Here is a 20,214-nt window from a genome sequence, read left to right as displayed (position 1 = left end):
TGAATATTGAAGCTTCTTAAAGTTGGTCTTAATTTTTCATAAATAAAATTTGGGGTTAGAACAGAAATGAATAATATATTAAATCCATAGACAAAAAATTCAACATGAAATAATTTTTTTTATAATGTTTCTTATAGGCTTGCAATTATTTGAATATATTTCCGAATCTTATTATGTGATTAACTTTTGTGTAGGTTTAATTTTTTATTTTTATCTCTCTGGCTACTATACTTCTTTCATCCTTCCTCCGTAAAATAAACACACGTAGACAATATTAAAAGGCCTCTACTGTCTCATAGCACACGTGTTTGTGTGTGTTATGGTGTTTAAATCTTCCCTTAGAATTTACTACTGTAAAAGGCCTACCAGAGATCTGGTCTTAGTCATTCGTAACTTTTTTGAGTAATTGACTCCTTTATCTGATGAAGACGTTAGACCCTTTATGAAAAAGTGCTGCAAGTATGCGTGCAGACATTTTGCACAGTTTCTGAGCCATCTAGAGTCTAAAGTCCACCCATGAGCAACCGCATGCGTGTTCTCTGACAAACACATACTTTCCCCTACACGTATACAGGTTCCCACATATACAGGTTCAGTCCAGTCAGGGAACTGAGATGCTCAGAAGGGGTAGGGTGACTCCCCAGGGTCATGCTGCTGGCTGAATGTTAATTAGAGAACGTGTTTTACAACCGGCTTTGGCATCTCTGTAAGTACTACCTGCAGCACAGAGCCCCAGGGTCAGCCAGGGGTGAGCACTTGGGTCCTTCCCAGGTCTTCCCTGAGGATGCATTCAGCCCCGCGATGTGCGTGGCTGGTACCCAGGAATATGACAGCTTTCTGAGCCCCTCTGGACATTTCCCAGCCTTTCCCTTTAAGCTTTTTAATTAGTCCCAACGGTTAGCCATCATCTAAGGCAGCCACAAAATTGTACAGTTGCCTGGAATCATCTAGACAAACCCCTGGGAAAAGGCTTCTCGGCCTGCGAGAGATCTGAGTCCAGTCAAAGATGGCCTTGCCCATGGTGTTTTCTGGGGAACAGTCTCCAGGGATTGCCAGGCTGCTGTTTTTCAAGGCTGCCGTGGAGCAGGAGATGGGATGGGGACAGGGCCATTGAAAACATCACAAAGCACGTTGCTCTCTTAACTGAGATTCAGCCGTTCTGAGTGAACATGCTTCAGATTGCTACATGCCTTTGGTTAAGATTGCTACATGCTTCTGAGAATTTTTGTCAGTTTTCTCATGACTTTAACGGAGGAAAGAATTTTCGGAGGTGCTTTTTCACTGACAAAAAGTTCTACCAGTTTCACTGAAATCACACCTTTTTTTAGAACATGCCTTTAGTATCCAATTTTAGTGTAATTTTAATGTTAGAAACTTCCTAGTAATAGATTGATTTTGACGTAAGTACTACCTTCTGAGTTACGTCAAGATACAGTAAATTCTGGTATCCTTCAAATATGACTTAACTTTTACATGAAAATCACCATCGTTGCAGAGTTCCCTAATCTCTCACTTTATTCTTCGGGTTTTGGTCTTTTCGCTATATTTTTTAATGTGGAAGGAGAAGTTAAGTTCGTGGTGGGTTTTGGACGTACTCTCACAGTCCTGACTGGTAGTGGGAAGCAGTCGAGTGAGGTACATGTCTGCAGGGGGAGGTGGTGAATAACGGCGCTTTTTAATAGGACGTGCTACATCGTGAAAGTTGACAGGCAAATTTTTTTTTTTTTTTTTAAATCTATGAGCCACATCCGGCTCTCTGTTGTAACAAGGACTTTTCTATCCGTAATTACTACTTCTCTCTTTCAGTGGGGTGTAAGTCTTTCTCAGATAATGAAATTTTAGAATGAAGATTATTAAGTTTGCTGTGGAAATTAGAAATACAGCCACAGACTGGCAAAGTCTGCTTTGAACTGTGATTCCTAGAAAGGTTGGTCCATCAGTGGTACCCGTGGTGGGTGATACCGGGATCTGGGGCGGTGACGCCAAGCTGCCTTGTCAGCCCTGCTTTCAGGCTAGATTATTCTGTGCCTCCATGCCGACACAGAACGTTCCAGGAGAAGCCATCCCCGGCAAAACTATGACGTTTCTGTGTGATTGATAACAGGAGACAAAATGGTTCTTTATTTATTTATTTTTATATTATAAAGTGGATTCTTTTTTTTTCTTTAACTTTTTATTATATACTGGAGTAGAGTTGATTGCCAGTGTTGTGATAGTTTCAGGTGTACAGCAAAGTGATTCAGTTATACATGTATCTATTCTTTTTCAAATTCTTTTAAAAGTCGGGACAGTTTTCCTACTTCAGGTAATGGTGACCAATGTCTGCACCACACCACTGAAAACAACGGAAAGAGCTGGATACAAATAAATAACTTCTGAAAGAAGCACTAGGGATGGTGCAGAGTGTGTGCTCGGCACTAGTTCTGGGCCCCTGAGATGACATCCATTTTCTCATTCCAGCACTGTTTCCGTATTTTTCAGTTTTAATCAGTGTAAAGCCTAGAACTGTTTTCCATTACTCTTTACCCTTTCCCTTTGCTACAGTTAAAGTCTGTACAAAGTAGACTCTTCAGATTAAGATACACTGACCCTGTCAAGCTCATTTTCAAAAAGCAAGTGACAAAAGTATATTGACAGGTTTAAGACCATGCTTTCCAGCAGAAATAACGAGGGGAAATCCACTTGTTTGTTAATTTATTTGTGTAAAATTTATTAAACACTCAATTGAGACTCTCGGAAGCCAACAAAGCTACTTTCATGTTTTCATGTTATTTGTGTATATTTAGATGAAGCAGATAATCCTAAACTGGTTGCTTTGGAGAGTTGCTGTAATATTATGTTTATTCTAGTTATACAAGTTGTTTCCGTGCACTACCTTTGCAATCTTATAAAATTTCTAACACTGTTCAAAAGACACACTAATGTTTCGAAAGGCATCTTGTTTAATTTAGTCCCATTTTAGCACTCCTTTAAAAAGTTTGATTGATGACTCTTGAAATTCAGCCAAGAGTGTTGTGTCAAAAACCTGCTTGAATTTATCTAAAAATTCATAATCGGTGGTGAATCTGAACTTGTTTGCCCAAAGCAACACGGTTCCCGGCTGGCAAAGGTATGCCATGGTGGCGAGCAGCTTGTCCAGGAAGTAATGGTGGTAGACCACGTCAGAAGCCAGCAAGTAATCATAGTAACACGTGGACTTGGGGAAGTTCTGTTCCAGACCCTCTCCCCACACCAGCTCTTTCACTTCAGGCAGATGTGCTGTATGGTTTAGTGTGTTCCTTGAAAGGTTGTATTGAAGGTTCCCTAGGACGTCAGGCAAATCCGTTGCTGTGACTTGAGCTCCTAAGAGAGAAAGAGGAAACTTGTACGCATTACCTGGAACATTTGGGCAACCACAGGGTACACATACTCTCAGGGGGGGAAATGGAACTGGGCTTCTCACCTTGGCCCTGTGGACATATGGGCTGGATAATTCTCCTGGGGAGCCCTGCCCTGTGCCCTGTAAGATGTTTAGCAGGGTCCCTGGTCTCCATCCCCGAAATGCAAGTAGCACCTCCCCACCCAAACCCCAAGTCGTGCCCATGAAAAATGTCCCCCGAGACTGCCAAATGTCCTTCATGGGGCAAAAATCACCTTTGGTTAAGAACCATTGAAATAGAATAACACTCCCGTCTTTTAAGAAACTAAGTTAAACGGCGGTGCAGTTTTGAGAGATTTCGAAATAATTAACTAAACATACCAGGATTCTTAGCGTTTGATTACTGTCATCATTTATAATGTTTTTCCTTCCCAAACTGTCTTTATCTGAAGATTTTGGTTTTCTCTTACGTGAGGTGTCAGCACCTAGTTTTCTTTTCTAAGGGATGATCTATTTTGAATGACTCTCCCCCCTACTAAATGCATTAAATTAATTTTTAGGCATTTTAATGCTAGTGATAAAGGTTCACAAGATCATAATTCCAGATTGGTTTTGATAGAAGAAGACCTGTAATAGTGTAGGCTGAAGTAGGCCAGACATACCCGCCTCTTGCCCAGCTCCCAGGACTCACAACTGGCATTTTGGGTATAAATCTGCCTTCACCTTGGATTGACTCACTTATTTTTTGTTTTTTCCAAAACATTAGTTGATAATAGTTGCACTGAAAAGCAGGAGGCAGCATAACATAGCTGTTTACAACAGGAATTCAAGAGTCACACCTTCAGAATTTCAACTTTCTCATATGGTAACAATCAATGGATTGGACGAGTTAGCCTCTAAGGCACAGTTATCTCTGGGGATAACAGTAGTCCTTCTAGCCTGGACATCTGGGCAGATTCAGGGAGCGCCATCACGGCCAAGCACCTAAACCACAGCCCGTCCCACAGTAGTAAGTGGTTATTATCACTGTTGTCACCGCAACCGTCTTTTGAAACAAGGCCGAGAATAGACAGACAAACCTAGAATACTGGCCACGATGGAAACGAGGCCTGGTCCAGCACCGATTTCGAGCGTCTTAGCACCTTGGAGACTGAGTTCCTCTGCGTGTTCCTCCAAATACTGGCACAAAGCCATGGCCTGAAAAACATTCACAGTTGTCAACCTGGACACTGGAAACCGGGGACCCTGTTCCCCACCGCAAGTTAAATACTCAAAGACATGTTAACAGTTTCAGCTTACTGGGGGCTCACAAGAATCAAAATATACGTACAACGGCGTGTTTTGACCTCTGGAATATGAAGGCTGTAACATGCCTCAGAGGAAGGAGAGACACAGACTTGTGAAAGCGCCTGTACCAGAAGACTCTTGACCAGCCTCCAGGAACAGGAAGGTCAGCTCGGCTCTTCCAGAACCAGGAGACGAGGGGCCGCAGGGCAGCAAGCCCTCCCTCTGCTTAAGTCGTGTCAGGCCTCCACCTGCTGTAAGACTTGTGCTGTGAGCGGCTCCATCCCCTCCCTCCTGACTCCGCCGACATTCAGGTTGCTCTGGACTTTGCCTGCTGCACTGAACAACTGCGTAGGAATTTTTCTTTTAAAGCAGTTCATCTAAGAAACACTCGACTGGCCGGGCAGTGCTTCCCAAACTCTAGCGCACACGCAGGTCACCGGGGGCCTGGTGAAAGACGCCCGGCCGCGTGTAGTGGGGCTGACGGGGCTCAAGGCTGCGTTTCTAACAAGCCACGGACCACACTTTGGGGGGTAGCAGCAAGGAGGTTACATCCTTTACACAGTAAAAAAAAAAAAAAAAAAAGAATAAATTTAGATCGATTTCTATACAGAAGATCAAGGTCCCTTCCCGTGTGAGCCAATGGGCGTCGCGGTTGGTGATGTCGCGGACTGGGGAGACTGGGGAGAGGTACGTAGGCGCGAGGGCGTTACCGGAGCTGGGAGTGCGAATCCTGCACTGAAAAGGCAATGTGAACACTCTCGTTTGCACACACTTCTAGCCCTTGTCTTCCTGCAGATGCTCTGGGCTCCTTATGACTCACTTTCTGTCTGGGGCCCAGGCTGCAGTAGGGGGCGGCCTGGATCGCTTGAGGCATGCCGCGCTCACGGTGGCCTGCGCCAGGGTTGGTGGCAGCCCCAAGCCCCTGGGTCCCTCCCTTTCCTCCTAGGCTCCTCTCAAGGGACTCGGGGGCCAGGGACGGGGGTGGGGGGAGGACGGAAACCAATTCCCAATGGCACGGTAGGGAGGTGAGGGGCGTCAAGGGGCCCTGGGCGCTGGAGGATGGGGGGGGGGGACAGGCGGGACGGCACAGGTGCGAGGTGGCACCAGCATCCAGCCCGTGGCAAGGAGCTCTGGAGCTGGGGGCGGCAGTTTTGAGGAGAGGCCTTCTTTGGTTCTTGAGGAGAAAGGAGCATTATTCACTGTGTGGGGTTTCAATATTTGGAAGAGTGTCACCCAGAGCCACCAAGACGTGTGCTCTGAGGAGTTCCTGAAGGGGTGGCTGTAGGCGTCCTTCCTGAAGGGCCCTGCCCTGTGACAGGCTGGCCCGGTGGGTGCCATCTGGGGACGGATCTTCCCTCGGGAACAGCTACACCTTTCAGCAAACACTCCCCCGCTTCTTAGTCCTATTAGCAAACTCTGAAAAGTCATCTCTCACAGCTGCTCTTGAAGTCATACAAGGAAAGGGTGCTTCCCCACACGATACGGATCCTTCCGCAGCCTTCAGGAGACTGAGGTCCCGAGAAGGGCCAGGGTTTGGTGCACGAAAGGCTGAGGCCTTATTAAGAATAAAACAGTCCAGTGGACAAATCATCTTTTTCCACTCCTGATTTCTGATCACCCAGCTCTGGGTGTCTGTTTGCCAACTATAGTAGGAAGCTGTGGAGTCGCTTGGTGGTTTCAAACTTGTTAAGCCAAAGAAAAACATTTAGCTGAAGGAAATCATACTTATATTAAGCATAAGGGGTAAAAATCGAGCTTCCTTGGCTGGGGTCAGTGACGGGGGAGCTCTAAGAGCCTGGAACCCTTGGCTGTCCCTCCCCTGCTCCCCCCCTTCCATCTCCCCCATCACTGGTACCCAGACTGCAAAGGGTGCTCCAAGGAACCTCTGATCACAGCCACGCAGTGGACCAGCAGGTCTGCGTCGCCCGGGAGTAGGTCAGAAATGCAGCCCCGGTCCACCTCCCCCAGCCCGACCTCCTGGATCAGAGTCTGCATTTAACAAGAACCCAGAAGGATTCCCATCTAAGCTAACAGTGGAGCAGTTCTGATCTGCAGCCTCTCCAAGCACAGGCTGAGAACCTCTGCAGTGGAAAGAACGAAGGCGCTGGCCTCCGAGGTCCATCGTCCCAGCCTGGTTCTGCACTGCGCCCCGCCAGGGGAAACAGTGCACTCAGCCAGAACATAGCAGGTTTTCTGGCTCTGAATTCAGTGTTTGCCCCCGTTTCAGCTCTATCCTCTGGGGACTGTTGCAGGGAGAGCATGAGATGAAGCACCATTTCCTAAGTGTCTCCACTGGACTAGCCACACTGTAAAAGGCGAGTGGATACCCGACGTTCTGTGGGAGAGGCCCAAAGGTGGCCGCTACAAAATCTAAACTCTAAAGACTTTTCTTCTAATTTTTTTAACAATTCATATGAATTTTTCATCCTACTTCCCAATATACTCAAGTTTATGTTAATGTGAAAAAATAATGTTTCAAGAAACATGGCATAGAGGAAAATCGTTGTTTTTAGGAAAGATGCCGTGTTTCTGCAGCATCTAGGTACACCAGCAACACCCCTGGGGGGGCATCCATGGACCCTCAGTTTGAGAAGCACAGGACGTTAGAGCACGTGGCAAGTCGTCCAAGGCACCACAGTTGTACAAAATTGCTGTTCTCATCCCCAGAATCCCCGACACCCCAATGTGACAGCTCCCTCACCCCTGGCCACACCACCGCTCCGTAACTCTCGATCGATTCTTGAATGACAATCTTCTTGCCTGCAAACCAATAGTACTCCTGGGTGTAGCTGGCGTAATTCATAGGAACAAATTTCTGGAGGCTTTGAGGCGATGGTTCTATCTTGTTAGAATCTGTGGGACAGAAAATTAAATCGGTTTCATGATTTGTTGATCCAGTGCAGATCTACACTCGGTACAATTAGTCAGATGGGAAGAGCCTGAACAATCTTCTAGAAGCAGAGGGGGGAGTGCTATCAGTGACAGTGGCTGCAAACTAGCACAAACTGAATGATATGGGGTGACAGGGACATAACATTTCTATGGGACATTTTTATCATATGACAAAATGCCCAAGGATGCCCTGGGCCCTTCCCTCGATTTAGGAGAAGACAGTGCGGTGTCGATCTGTCCCTCCCTCTGTTTTGGTGAGAGGAGGAAGCTAGGCCACCGGACAGAATGGCACGAATGAGCCATCTGCATAAGGAGGACCGAGGCAAGCGTGGACCTGACTATTTTTGGGTGTTGAAGTGATGTGACATGCCCGCATGTTGGCTGGAACGTGTTCCTTAAGTCCTTCTACAACTGCTCCTCAAAAGGTACAGGTCACCCAAAGACGGGCCAGCTCCGCAGTCCTGGGGGAGGTTGTCAGATGAGCTCCAGCTATTAAATTACTCTTCCTGAAATACTCCTTTACGCTCGTGACCCACTCAAGCAGCTCTCAGATGTCATATAAAATGAGCGGAAAAGAGCACCTGATCGGGGCTGACATCATGGAAGCCCAGAATGTCAAAGGTTTCGCAGGGGGTTTCAGCGTAAAAAGAACAGCAAGTAATAAGGTCAGAATGAGGATGCTAAGCACACGGAGGGGTCGTGCGCAGAAGACGGGGGGCTGCTGGTACCCTCGGTGAGAGGCACGGGCAGCGAGGAGTTTGGGGGGGAACTTGCATGAGACCAGCCTTGGCTGCCTGAGCTCTACCTGCGGATGTGTAACCAGGGATGGAATAGCGGGAAGGAACACTCAGTGCACATCTGAGGGTCTCTAACCAGAAACATACACTCAAGGAGGTAGATGAGGGTGAGGGCAGGATGAGTGCAGGGTGAGGGGTAGGGGGCCTTTGAAGAAGCCTAATCAGGGGTCCACCCCTCAGAGTTCAGGTTTCACTGATTTCCACCCGCACTAGACAGTTCTGTGCCACGGCTCTGCAAACGCTTTGTAACAGGGTCACAGCCAGAAGAGTCCAGAAACGTGCAGTGAACACTTAGAAACATTTACAACAACTTGACCATATCTGTTGAATCTGATTATGAAAAACCAAAGCTTGTATTGTGTATGTCTTTGTACTTCTTTTCATGTTGTTCTTCCAGAAATTCATTTGTGTTGCATTTTACAAAAAAGTGTCCAAATGGTCTTTGACCACAGTGTGGGCCAAATGACCAGTTTGTAAATTAGCACAATGATGCCTGCAGCTCTCGGCTGTGGGTTCTGATCTCCTGGAAGGAGAATTCTCTGTCCTGACCACAAAGGCGAGCTTCCAGAAACCCAGGACTTCCCTGAGCTTGCAAGAACCTGCTGATGAATAGTGGCCAAGTCAGTCCTGAGATGTCATCCTTCCCTGTCATGTGCCCCAGGAGAGGCTGTGGAGAGAGGAGAGGACCTTTGGTCCTCACCCATGTCTTACAAGGGAAACTACCAACATCTAAAAACATGAACCTGAAATTTATCACTCAACAAAGAGGACCCAGCTTCTCCCATAGGCTGAGAGGCTGACTCTGAGTTCTGTTTCAGAGAAAATAAGAAGGCAGAGGAACAGACCATCTTGTGCCCAGAAACGTTTAACAAGCAGCCTGGGGGCGGTAAGGAAGCACTGACTGACGTGTAGGGTTTGGCCGTCACCATGGTGACAACGCTCCCACAGTGGCCATCCCTGGGAAAGAGGTGAAGCGGCTCAGCATCACAGGCATTTCTACCACATGGATACGACACCCCTCAACAGCCTCAAGGGCACAGGTCATCGTAAAATGTAGGAAAATAATTCCTGATGAGACGTGAGTATTTATTACCCAAGTTTTTTCATATTCCTTTACCTTTTACATAATCCATTTCATTGTACGTTTATATGACTTAAATTTTAACAATGGCCATGTTTAACAATCAGCTTGCAGAAGTCCTGAAATGCAGGAGCTGGTACAGGCCATCTGGTATGAGGAGTGGGTACCGGGCTGCCCTCTTTACCTCTGAGCCTGTCACCACTGGAGCAGCCAGACCGTCAGGGACCCAGGCCACCTCCTGCCAGCTTCCGTCCCCTCGATATCACCCAGACCGTTCCTTCCTCCCCTCCTCCCACAAATAACCGGCTGAAGGCTAACTTTTCTCTCAAGACTGTAGGAAAAGTCTATGTGCTGATTTTAAGTGGCTCATCCTTTCACAAGATGACAGATCATAAGCTGATGGTTGTACTTTCTGGATCAACATTGTAAAGAAACATGGGCATATAAATATTCTCCATAAGACCATTTTCCATGCTACAAAGATAAAAGAAATTTATGTTGATTGCACATGATTTTCAATTATTGCATCTATGCTCGTCTGACAGTTTTAGAGACATCAGATTTTCAGGATAGGCAGAGTTGCATTTTTATGTAAACAGTTTAGTAAAAATGAATACCATCCTGGTTTAACAGAGTTGGGACATAATTTTCCACTGTTGACTGTAAATGTTTTGAATGTTATATCTTGGCTCTTATGACATCATTTGTTATGTCTGTTATTTATTTATTACTGATTCCCTGCCCAGAAAAGCAACACTAAAGGGTTCTGTTGTCATAATGGGAAAGTACACTTGACTTTACACTGATCCACTGAAGGACACAGCTGCCAGGAATATATTTTGGCGGAAAGCAGGAAGGAATCTAGATTTCATTTCTTTTTTAAAAGTTCTTGTTACAAAAATCTAACTCTCTCAGATTTGGATAAAACAAAGTTTTGGTCTTTGATAGGTAAATAATAAAAACATAGGGATTACCTTTAGTGTCATGCTTCTGCTTGCATAAAGGCATTTTTCTACTAAGCATCATGATAAGAAAAAGATCTAGGGTTAAAAGGAAATGGATATTCTTGTGCCTGAGGTTCACTGCAAAACGCCATCCCCAGGAAAAGAGGGGAGAAGATGTGGAGCTGAGGAAGGAGGTTACCTCCCGGGGGTCCGCTGCTGCCGTCTGTCTGTAGACCCTCCTCATCCGGGGGTCTCGGTGCCTCGTCCAGGGACTGGGGCTGCTGTCCTGAGCGCAGACACGCATCCATCCCGGAGCCGCCAGGGAGGAGAGAGCTGGCCTGGACTGAGCGCTCCTCCGGGTCTGACTCGCCCAGAGCCTCTGCAAGGTGCAGCTTATCGCCTTAGCATCCGCTGGGCCGGAAAGAACACCTGCATTTCAGCTTAGTTCCCCGGGGCGGGGGTGGGGTGGGGAGAGCAGCCGCCCTGGGCGCTGCCATCCCGGTTTTGCAGAGCAAAGTGGAAGGAGACCATGAAACATCACCCCACCTTTCCATCGCCTGGAGAAACGCAAAAGCAGGGCCACTGTAGCCAGACAGGTGCTGCCTTGCTGCAGTCTAGGGTGTATTCCTAAGAGCTTTTGGAACTGAATCTTGATGAAGAAGGTCTGATCCAGCCGTACATATCTTTAAGGGTACCTTGTGGATCCAGGGTTAATGACATCGTGGATTTGCCCCAGATGCGGGGCTGCTCCCTTCTCATCTGAGGCTTTAGCGCAGGACAGTAGAAAGCGCTGGGGGCTGAGAGCCAGGAGGCTGGTTGGCGCCCCACTCTTACTCTTGGCAACTCACTTAATCCCCTCCACACCATTTCCTCATCAGCAAAAAAGGGAAGGATGACATCTACCTACCTCCTAGGGCTGTGGGCAAGAAACAGGGGAGCAAAAGTGATTCGTGCAGCTCAGAAAAACTCTACTGATTAAGAAAAAAGGACCTGGCTGTTGGGATCATTGATCAGCATCCAAATAAGAACACGTGACATCGCCGCGGGACTTAGCGTGTTTTTGCCAAACACCGTTCTTGTGCTTTTGGTGAATTGATTCATCTAATCCTCACAACAAACCCTATGAAGTGGATGCTATTATTATGCCTCCTCTCAGATGAGAGAAATTCAGGCACAGAGAGATTCAAAAGCAGCCCAGGAGCATGCAGCCGGCCAGTGGCAGGGCCAGGAGTCAAATCCAGGAGGTCCAGCTGCAAGATCTCTATTCTTGACCATGAGGTGGGACACGGCTTGAGTTGCCTTGCTTCAGCGGTGGGTTTTCTGGCTGAGTTTGCCCTGAAATTACTCATAATGCTTAGTTGTCACAGTGACGTTTTCTAGTCTTTTTTTTTTTTTTTTACAAAATGTAAATCGTTTTCCTAATTGGTTTTTATATACCAGAGTTGCCCCGTCATATTGTTTTGGCCAGCTGGGGATGGCAACCAGCCACAGCATTACTAACTGTTCCACACCTGGAGGGGTCGTGTGCCCCTCACATTAATGTGCAACAGGATTTCAAATCAGTGAGGTTCCTGTGAAGGTAATTTAGCATTTTCACCAGCTCTAGAATCAAACAATCAAATATTTACCCCAATTCTTCAACTCAGGAAGTTTTTTTTTCTCTTGCAGATACTTACTTGCTCCTTCTCGTCAACTTGCCCCCGACTCCAGGAGGTTAATTGTTCCCCTAAAAGACAGCTGACCGGTTATTGGTGAGTACCCAGAGCATCTCCAGGGAAGAGCCTCAGCGCTGCGGTGAAGGGCCCTGCATTGAATGCTGGCTCTGCCATGCACTAATTTTGTTGAAAATGTGGATAATGGTGATTCTGACCTCACATGACGGTCGTAGGAATTCAGTGAGATAACCTGTGCAAAGCCTCTTGCGCAAGCTGTACTAACTGTTATTCTCATCTCCAAAGCCAGAGAGTAGTCAGGCAAGACAGCACTCCTTACAGGACACCCACCCAGCACCGCGGGACTCTGTGCATTAAAGTTAGACATTCCTTCATTTTGCATGCAAGAAAAGGAGACCTGTTTTCACTCCAATAACAGGTAGTATTTTTCCTTGTGAAATGAAATGACTCCCCTCCCCCATCATTATAGTTGACGTGAGACATTAATTCTTTCCCCAAAAAGCAACCTAGAAAATAACTACAGTAATCTACCTAGTGTTCATTAGTAGCTCAACACATCATATGATCTATATCATATGTTAGTATTTAATAAAGAATTGGGAAGTTCTGAAAAGGACCCCTTGTTAGTACCCTCAAAATAACTTTGAACAGTTAGTTTATACATGTCTTTACCTTATGTAGCAGAAGAGGTTTGTGATTTCTGTGCAGACTTGAATCCCCAGTGTTTTATATAGGTCTGCACCTGAGGGGATTAGCATTCTATGAACAAAAGCCAGCCAGTGGAAGTCCAAGTTATTTAGGGTAGCATCACCCACCAGTACCCATACACATTACTTTGCTAGAATTACTCTCTCTCTTTCTCTCTATCCCTTTCTCAGTTCTCAGTTTTCTGTCTTACACACACACACACACACACACACACTTCTTTCAACATGAAATGGAATCACTCTCAAAAGATCCAGAAAATCGTTCAAGCAGAATAGAGGCTGTCCTCTGTGGTATCCAGTGGCTGTGATGGGGTTTGAAATGTAGACTTACGTTTCATTTTAAAAAGGAGTGGGCGGGTGCACAGGTGGAGTTTTGTACAAACCTGCAAGCTGGGTGCCCATCAGCCCAACTCCTGTGGCTGAAGGGAGGGGCACGACTGATGTGGGCTCTGTCCTGGACCCTGATTCCAGCAGCCAGAAAGAATGTTAAGACTCTACTGAGAGCAGGGCGAGAGAACATCTATCCACAAGAAGGGATGTGAGTCAAAGGCTTAAAGTTGCCTAAGGGGTAAAGTTAGTTGGGGCAACAGTGAACAGGAAATCAGAAAACTCTTCCCAGAAAAAAGCCAGCCGTTGTCATTAATTTCGTTGAATAAGGGGCAGTTAAAAAGGAAGGAGGAAAATCATGTGCTCATTTGGGAAGACTGGAAACCCTTAAAATAGACTATAGGGCATGTAAATTAAAGCCTTAGGCAAATGAGAATTAAATAATCCTTCACATTTATGAGGGACTACGCTTACCCAGTGAGCTGAGTGAGTGATTTAGCTTGAGTAGATACGAGCCTATTTTTATTTAGTTTTTTACTCAACTTTGGAAGTCTCTTCTCTGCTGTCACTTTTTTTTTCTTTAGTCCATTTCTTTTAACTCGGGATCTTCATCTGGACATGCTGTGGCCCCATGACTATCTTCTTTCTCACTCCCGTAAATAAAGGGAGGTGACCTGCAGTCTTTTCCAAGCCTGTCATTCGAACACTTTCTTCTTCCCCAGATGGTCCAGACCTGTGACTGATCCTGCTCTTCTGTGACTTATTTCCACCAGGTGTCATCACCCCTATAAGAAACAGCAAAAAGATGGTCATCATTACAATTTAATAAATAACTCAAAAACTGATCGCAATTTATACGAATATATGTGTGTATATATATATATATATATTTACACACACACACGTTTATTCTACACACCTTAAAATGAAGAAAAGAACAAAGAAGAAAAATGTTTTGAATCTCCTTTAATCCCTCTATCTGGGGAAGGAAACTGAACCAACATTTTTGGGTGTCAACTTCTGGGCTTTTTTGTATAAACCTTATCAAAACTATTTGACTGAAAATGAAACTGGATAGAAATATGTATCTCTCTGACCTAGTATGGACTAGTCCATTATTTTAAGAGTTTCTTTTCAATACTTTCTTCAAAGACCATCTTTTCGGTAGCTGCTTTAGGAAACAAATCAGAACTCCACTGCCCGGAGCTGGAATAAGTTAGTCCGAGGTTCCTAAACACTGCGCTGTGGTCAGGGTACCTCAGAGTTAACTGGAAGCTTTAAAGTACATAGACTCTGGGCTCCTGGAAGTTCTTGTTCAAGATCAAAGAAAGCGTCTAGGACTTTGAACTCCCCGCCTGACAGCTGTTCCCGGCGTGTCTGAGCACGGGCGCGCAGTAGTGTCCATCGATAGGGCAGGGGACGTGTGGGTTGTCTTCCCATAGTTGAAGTGCCAGTTCATGAGGAGGGATTAGCCTCCTGCCTGGCCCCGCAGGACACGCTGATGAAGTAAGTTCCCAGGAGGCAGATTTGGGTGCAACAGGAAAGAATTTTGTAACAAGCTGAGCAATGGAGCAACTGGTCTCGGGGAGCCTAGCAGGATGGAAAGTGGGCCAGATTTGGAGTCAGAGGATGCAAGATTGGATAAAGGTTTATGCAGGGTCAAGGAGAAGGCTGCGTACATGCCGCCGCTCTGCATTTCTCCATCAGTGTGGACTCCGAGGGATCACCGGGCTTTCTTCCGGCTCTCTCGGCTGGTGGTCCTCAACGAGGGGGAATCCTCCCCTCCTCCCAGGGCCGTTTGGCTATTTGGAGACAATCTGGCAATTTTTGCTTGTCACCGCTGGGGGAGGGTGCTATTTGCATCTGGTACAGAGAAGCGGGGATGCTGCCAGACGTTCTACACAGGACAACCTCCCTCCACTGCCCCCAGCAAAGAACCATCCAGCCCAAAGGTCAGCAGGGCCCAGGCTGAGAACCCCAGTCTAGGCGATGGGTTGAATGCAGGGTAAATTCTAATTGCCATCCTGCAAATGCCATCTACCAGCAGGCTGATCCCTGCCGCCTCCGTCTCAGCGTCCTCATCCATAAAATGGGTGGGTTGGCGTTTACAGAGTGGCTCATACACGCCAGACTCTGAGCCACACCCTCACAGAGATCCAACGCTGCAGCCCCTGGCTTTGTCTGGTTTCTCCCAGAACCAGACCCAGAGACAAGGATTTGAGAGAAAATAGTTTATTTGGGGAAGTGAGGAAGGGAGAATAATCCAAGGCAAGGGAGGCCACCAGCAATGGGTGTTTATGAAGCAATACCTACCACAGGGGGTGATAAAAGACTTAATCCCGTGGGGGAAGACTTGGAAATGAGGCAAAATACAGACCTCAGAACTATTCTACTGCAGGTTCAGAGGGTTTCTGGGCTGTCTTTACACCAACACATCGGCACAGATGCAGAGACAGCGGATGGAGTGCCCTGATGTGTCCGAGGGATGTGAGATGGTATCATTCCTTTACCCATGGTAAGAAGTGAAGTTTCATACATCTGAAAGAATCTGGCACAGCGTCTGGTGTCCTAGAAGGTCATCAGTAATATGTCTTGTATTAAATTGTATGCCATTCAAGTCGTGGGTCGGACAAGCAGGGTTCTTTGGAAGGGCTCTGGGTCATTTCTCTGAATCAAATGGGAAGGCTGAGCACTGGGGCTTCAGAAATAACGGACCCAGGGTGGCTCTGGTCCCACATATCTCAGCAGCAGCAGGCGTTCATGGCCTTCTCTTTGAACAGTGCTCTGGGGCCCTCACTGCACTCACCTTCCGCCTTGTGTAACTGTAGATTCAAGATCTGGGGGGCATGACTCTGATTGGTCTTAACTTGGTCCTAAGCTCTGCCTCACAGTCAGGGCTGGTCGGGGTGAGAGAAGCATCCGACCACATCACAAGGAGTAGTGCAGGCAACTCCGGGAGGGATGCTGAGCCCATAACAAGCAAGAGTTGTGTGTGGCCCTCCTCCCCTCCCTGCCACCCTATGCGTACACACTTCCTTATTTTCATAAATACAATTTCAAAATGGGGACCCATCCTCTCTATAATGGAAGATAATCTTAGTCTCATTGGCTATTGCATCTGGAGAGAATGGAGCCATGCTTCAAGTTGAAACCTCTAGACAATGGCATTTCTTCACTAGTTCCACGCTTGTCCCTCAATAGGCAGGCATTCTCAGGAGACCAGAGACACTAACTTAATTGTTTCATCACCATTTACCACAGGCCGCTAGTCCCATCCCAGAATATGAACGAGAGGCTCACTGCTTCTCACGTGACCTTCCCCAGAAATTCTACAACGGAAGGGTTGCTGATCAGACAGATATAGGTCCACCATCCTTACTTATAAGGGAGGCTACGGTGGTAATTCACTTCCAGGGAGGTGAGGGTCTCAGCGGAAAACTAGAAGTGCCGGAAAAACCCTGGTAACCACTAACATTCAAAAAGTGTGTGATTTTCAGTGTGTTATGCAGAAAATATTTAGTCACAGTGAAGTGCAATTCCAGAATTTCTGGTCCCTCAACTATTTGGTAACACAGTGGCTCAAAGTTCATGATCCGTTCTGTCAAATGATTTAGGGCTGCTGCAATGCCCCCTCGTTTGCCAGATTTCTCGGGGAGCCCCTGAGGGTGCCAGAGGAAAGGGTTCATTCACGCTGCTCTGGGAGATGTAAAGATTTAGACCAGCTAGCACTGTGGAGGCTCAGACATGGGAAGCCTGCACAGCAGGACCTTAAAATGGGACTCTTCTTGTCTTGGTTTGACTGAGACATGAAGATGATGGATTACTTGTCTTGTTAAAGAGAGACCACCATGAGACATTTTAAAGTAGGAGTTCAAAACACATTCAGGCAGCACTTACATTTTGTCAAGCTTGTGGACATAGAAGAATTTGCTTCTATTTCATTTTAAATGCCCTTTATATAATGACAAACATTACCAGTCAGGATGGAAGAAACAGTATGAGTGAAATCATCCCGTATGTTTGGAAACAGCAAGTGAAGTTATAGCCCTTTCATCTTAAAAATAGCACATGCCGGGTCCTAAGCATTTGAGTCCACACTTAACCGCACGGAAAGGCATGGCTCCCCATAAATTATCCGCCGTACAAAGTGGCTCTGACAGGAAACCGTGAGTACCTTGACGGACTTACATGCATTTCGAAGAAGGGATGTACTTGGTTGTTTGTTTCTATTTTTAATTTTTTCTCAAGCCAGTTCTTAAAACAGATTTCCCCTCAAAGAAATGTCATTGCTGTTTTAGAAGAATCTTCGACTGCAACCGTGTGTAAATCACAATTGGTTACTGCCAGGGTTCATGTCATCAAAAGAGACAAGAATGCTTTGGAGCTGAGCTTTAAGCCTGTGATATTAGTCACATGGAGGAACATAATGCTTGGGCAATAGGTTTAGATAAGAAATTCTGACCGAAGTGTCTACGAAATAAGGGTTAGTTCGCTAGTAACATTCCTCTTAAGTTAACATTTAATAAACAATAGCTTTCTGAAGCTCACATTAATCCTAGGATAGATGGAACCAAATGAATCTATCAGTATGGAAAAAAAATCCTTTCACAATAATTCAACTTTGAGAATGAGGATGGGAGATGATCCTTCCCTCAGTTCCAGTTTTATTACCCAGGAAGCAGAAATGACTACAACAACCCTTCCAGCTCCCCGCCAGACGCGGATGCCTCCAATACCATCTGTTCTTTCCATATTGCCATCAGCTGCTTGGAAATGGCACTTTTTAGAGGGACTTTTTTTAGTGGTAACTAATCATGCTCCAATTTTAGCAGCAGCAGTTGACCTGTGTTCAGAAAGATAATTTTTTCCCAACAGATTTCTACTAGGAAAGAATGTTTACCTGATGGGACTTTTCTGGGATGGGCCACAGTGGAGAATTCCTTTCATTCTTTCCCCTCATTCTAGGGCAGGCTCCATTTGAGAAGCATGGGTTCTCATCTAGGGCTGTGCTGTCATGGGTTTGGGGAGATATGCTGAATGATTTCAGTACCAAGCCAGGTAAAAGGAGTGAGAGGGGTGTGGAGGAGCAGAGAGGGGCAGGCAGTTCCATGGGAGACTAGCCCTCCCAATTTCCAACTGTGGGATCCCAGCGAAGTCACGTCCCCGGGCTCCCTTTCCTTCATCTGTTGGGGATGATAACACCTCTTACATACTTACTGCATAGATCCTTTTAGGGGTCAAATGAAACAAAGTATATGAAAGAGCTTTGACAATTACAAGGCCTGTTCAGCATTATCATTAGTTCTTTCAAGAGGAATTTGGATCCTATGTCATGTGTGCGTCAATAAAGTTACAAAAGAAAGCAAGTGTTCACTTCTGGCCACGTACTGATGAACATGGTGCAGGCGTTCCTTTCCATTCCCAACACATAAAATACCCAATAAAGTATTTTCAAAGATGCTTTAGAAATGCATATCCAAGCTTGAAAGAAAGGGAAACCCCTAGATGCCATAAATGAAGAGGGAAATCAAAGCCACAATAATAAGTGAACTAATTCATGCCACCACAGCGTGGGGTGTATTAGACTTGGGTGCAGGCCTGGCATCCAAAGGCTTTGGGGTTTTGATGCTTTTGGAGGACAGAAGATACGTCCTTGGGCAGACAGGATATGCAATCTGGGTAAATCCAGGTTTGGGGCAGGGCCTGATGTTTATACAACCTGGGGGGAGTGTCCTCTTTAAGGAAAAAAATTTTTAATTACAAATACAAAATTTGGTACAAAAGTAATATTTATTTAAAATGAGAAATCACCCAAATTAACAAATTTTAAAAGATGTAAAAGAGTATTTTTAAAATAATATGTCAATCATGATTTACTATATATAATAAATATAATTATTATAACTATATAACTATATAATGCATTATATAATATAACTATATAATAATTATATATTATTATTATATAATATTATTATATTATTATATAATTATTATTATGTAATATATATAATATAATATATTATTATATAATAAGTATATATGGAATCTAAAAGATACAACAAACTAGTGAATAAAACAAAAAGAAGCAGACTCATAGATATAGAGAACAAACTAGTGGTTACCAGCAGGGAGAGGGAAATACAGGGCTAGGAGAAAAATAAGGCTTATTATGGGATTATATAAAATCATGTGTGTGAAACTTTTGAAAATTGTAAAGCACTATAGAATTTAAAGACTCTTTCATTCAATAAAAAAATTCTTTAAAGAGGAAAAATAGTGTACGTAAAAATAATATATTAATCATGATTTACTGTATATAATTTATAATTATAACTATATAATACATTATATAATTATAACTATATAATATAATCATTATTATATAATAATATATTAAAAACTCTATCAATATATAAACTTCCTACCACACTTTAAAAATATTTCCTAAATTTTTGCCTGCCTACTTTTTGATTACTTTATATGGTAACAATATAATATCATATTTCTTAGAGAAGATAAAACATTAATAAAGTTTTTTTCTTCTGGCATGATTAATTTAAATCTATTATAATTAATGATATTTTGATAAAGTTTCTTTTAGCTTTGTAACCCATTATTGGTAATGTCATGTGAATTTTTAGGTTGTTATCAAATTTGCTTCTTTCATACATGACTTGTAAGATTACAGGGCACTTAAATTATGAAGAGACTGGCTGTAAATATTCTTTGAATTGACAACACTCGTTGACCAGATTGTGATCTATGCCCTTGTTTTTGTAGTGAATTATAAGTTTTATTTTTATCTTCTTCAGTGTCAGTATTTCATATTAAACAGTAAGAAGTTTAATCTTTTTTCCCAATGTGTTCATATTACTCCTTCCTTTTTATTAACTGGTAGGAGAATTATGCTTAAGCACATGAACTCCAGGCACCTGTGGACTTGAACTTCAAGATGCAGAGAGAGGAAAAATTAATGCACTTAAGGGGACATACCTGATGAAGAGAGAAAGGACACGTATCACACATGCGCACACACACACACACACACACTCTCATATATAGATGGAGAGAGACAGTCAGTAAAAATATTGGAAATGAAGATATTATTAAAGAAAAACCAAAATGGAAGCCCCAGTTTGAAAACT

At 44.6% G+C, this 20,214-nt stretch overlaps 1 protein-coding gene across 1 annotated transcript; it reads right to left on the bottom strand.

Moving 5' to 3' along the window:
- Positions 1–2,947: 2,947 nt before the first annotated feature.
- On the bottom strand, positions 2,948–10,667 carry METTL21C (methyltransferase 21C, AARS1 lysine). The gene is made up of 4 exons (XM_061171169.1): positions 10,559–10,667; positions 7,347–7,498; positions 4,438–4,555; positions 2,948–3,342 (listed from the first exon to the last, which is right to left on the bottom strand). Exons 1-4 carry the CDS (start codon positions 10,665–10,667, stop codon positions 2,948–2,950), a joined length of 774 nt encoding a protein of 257 aa, XP_061027152.1.
- Between the last annotated feature and the right edge of the window lie 9,547 nt (positions 10,668–20,214).

This window comes from Eubalaena glacialis, chromosome 16 (genome assembly GCF_028564815.1).
Source record: "Eubalaena glacialis isolate mEubGla1 chromosome 16, mEubGla1.1.hap2.+ XY, whole genome shotgun sequence".
Classification (NCBI taxonomy): domain Eukaryota; kingdom Metazoa; phylum Chordata; class Mammalia; order Artiodactyla; family Balaenidae; genus Eubalaena; species Eubalaena glacialis.
This window is presented reverse-complemented; position numbering and strand designations above follow the sequence as displayed.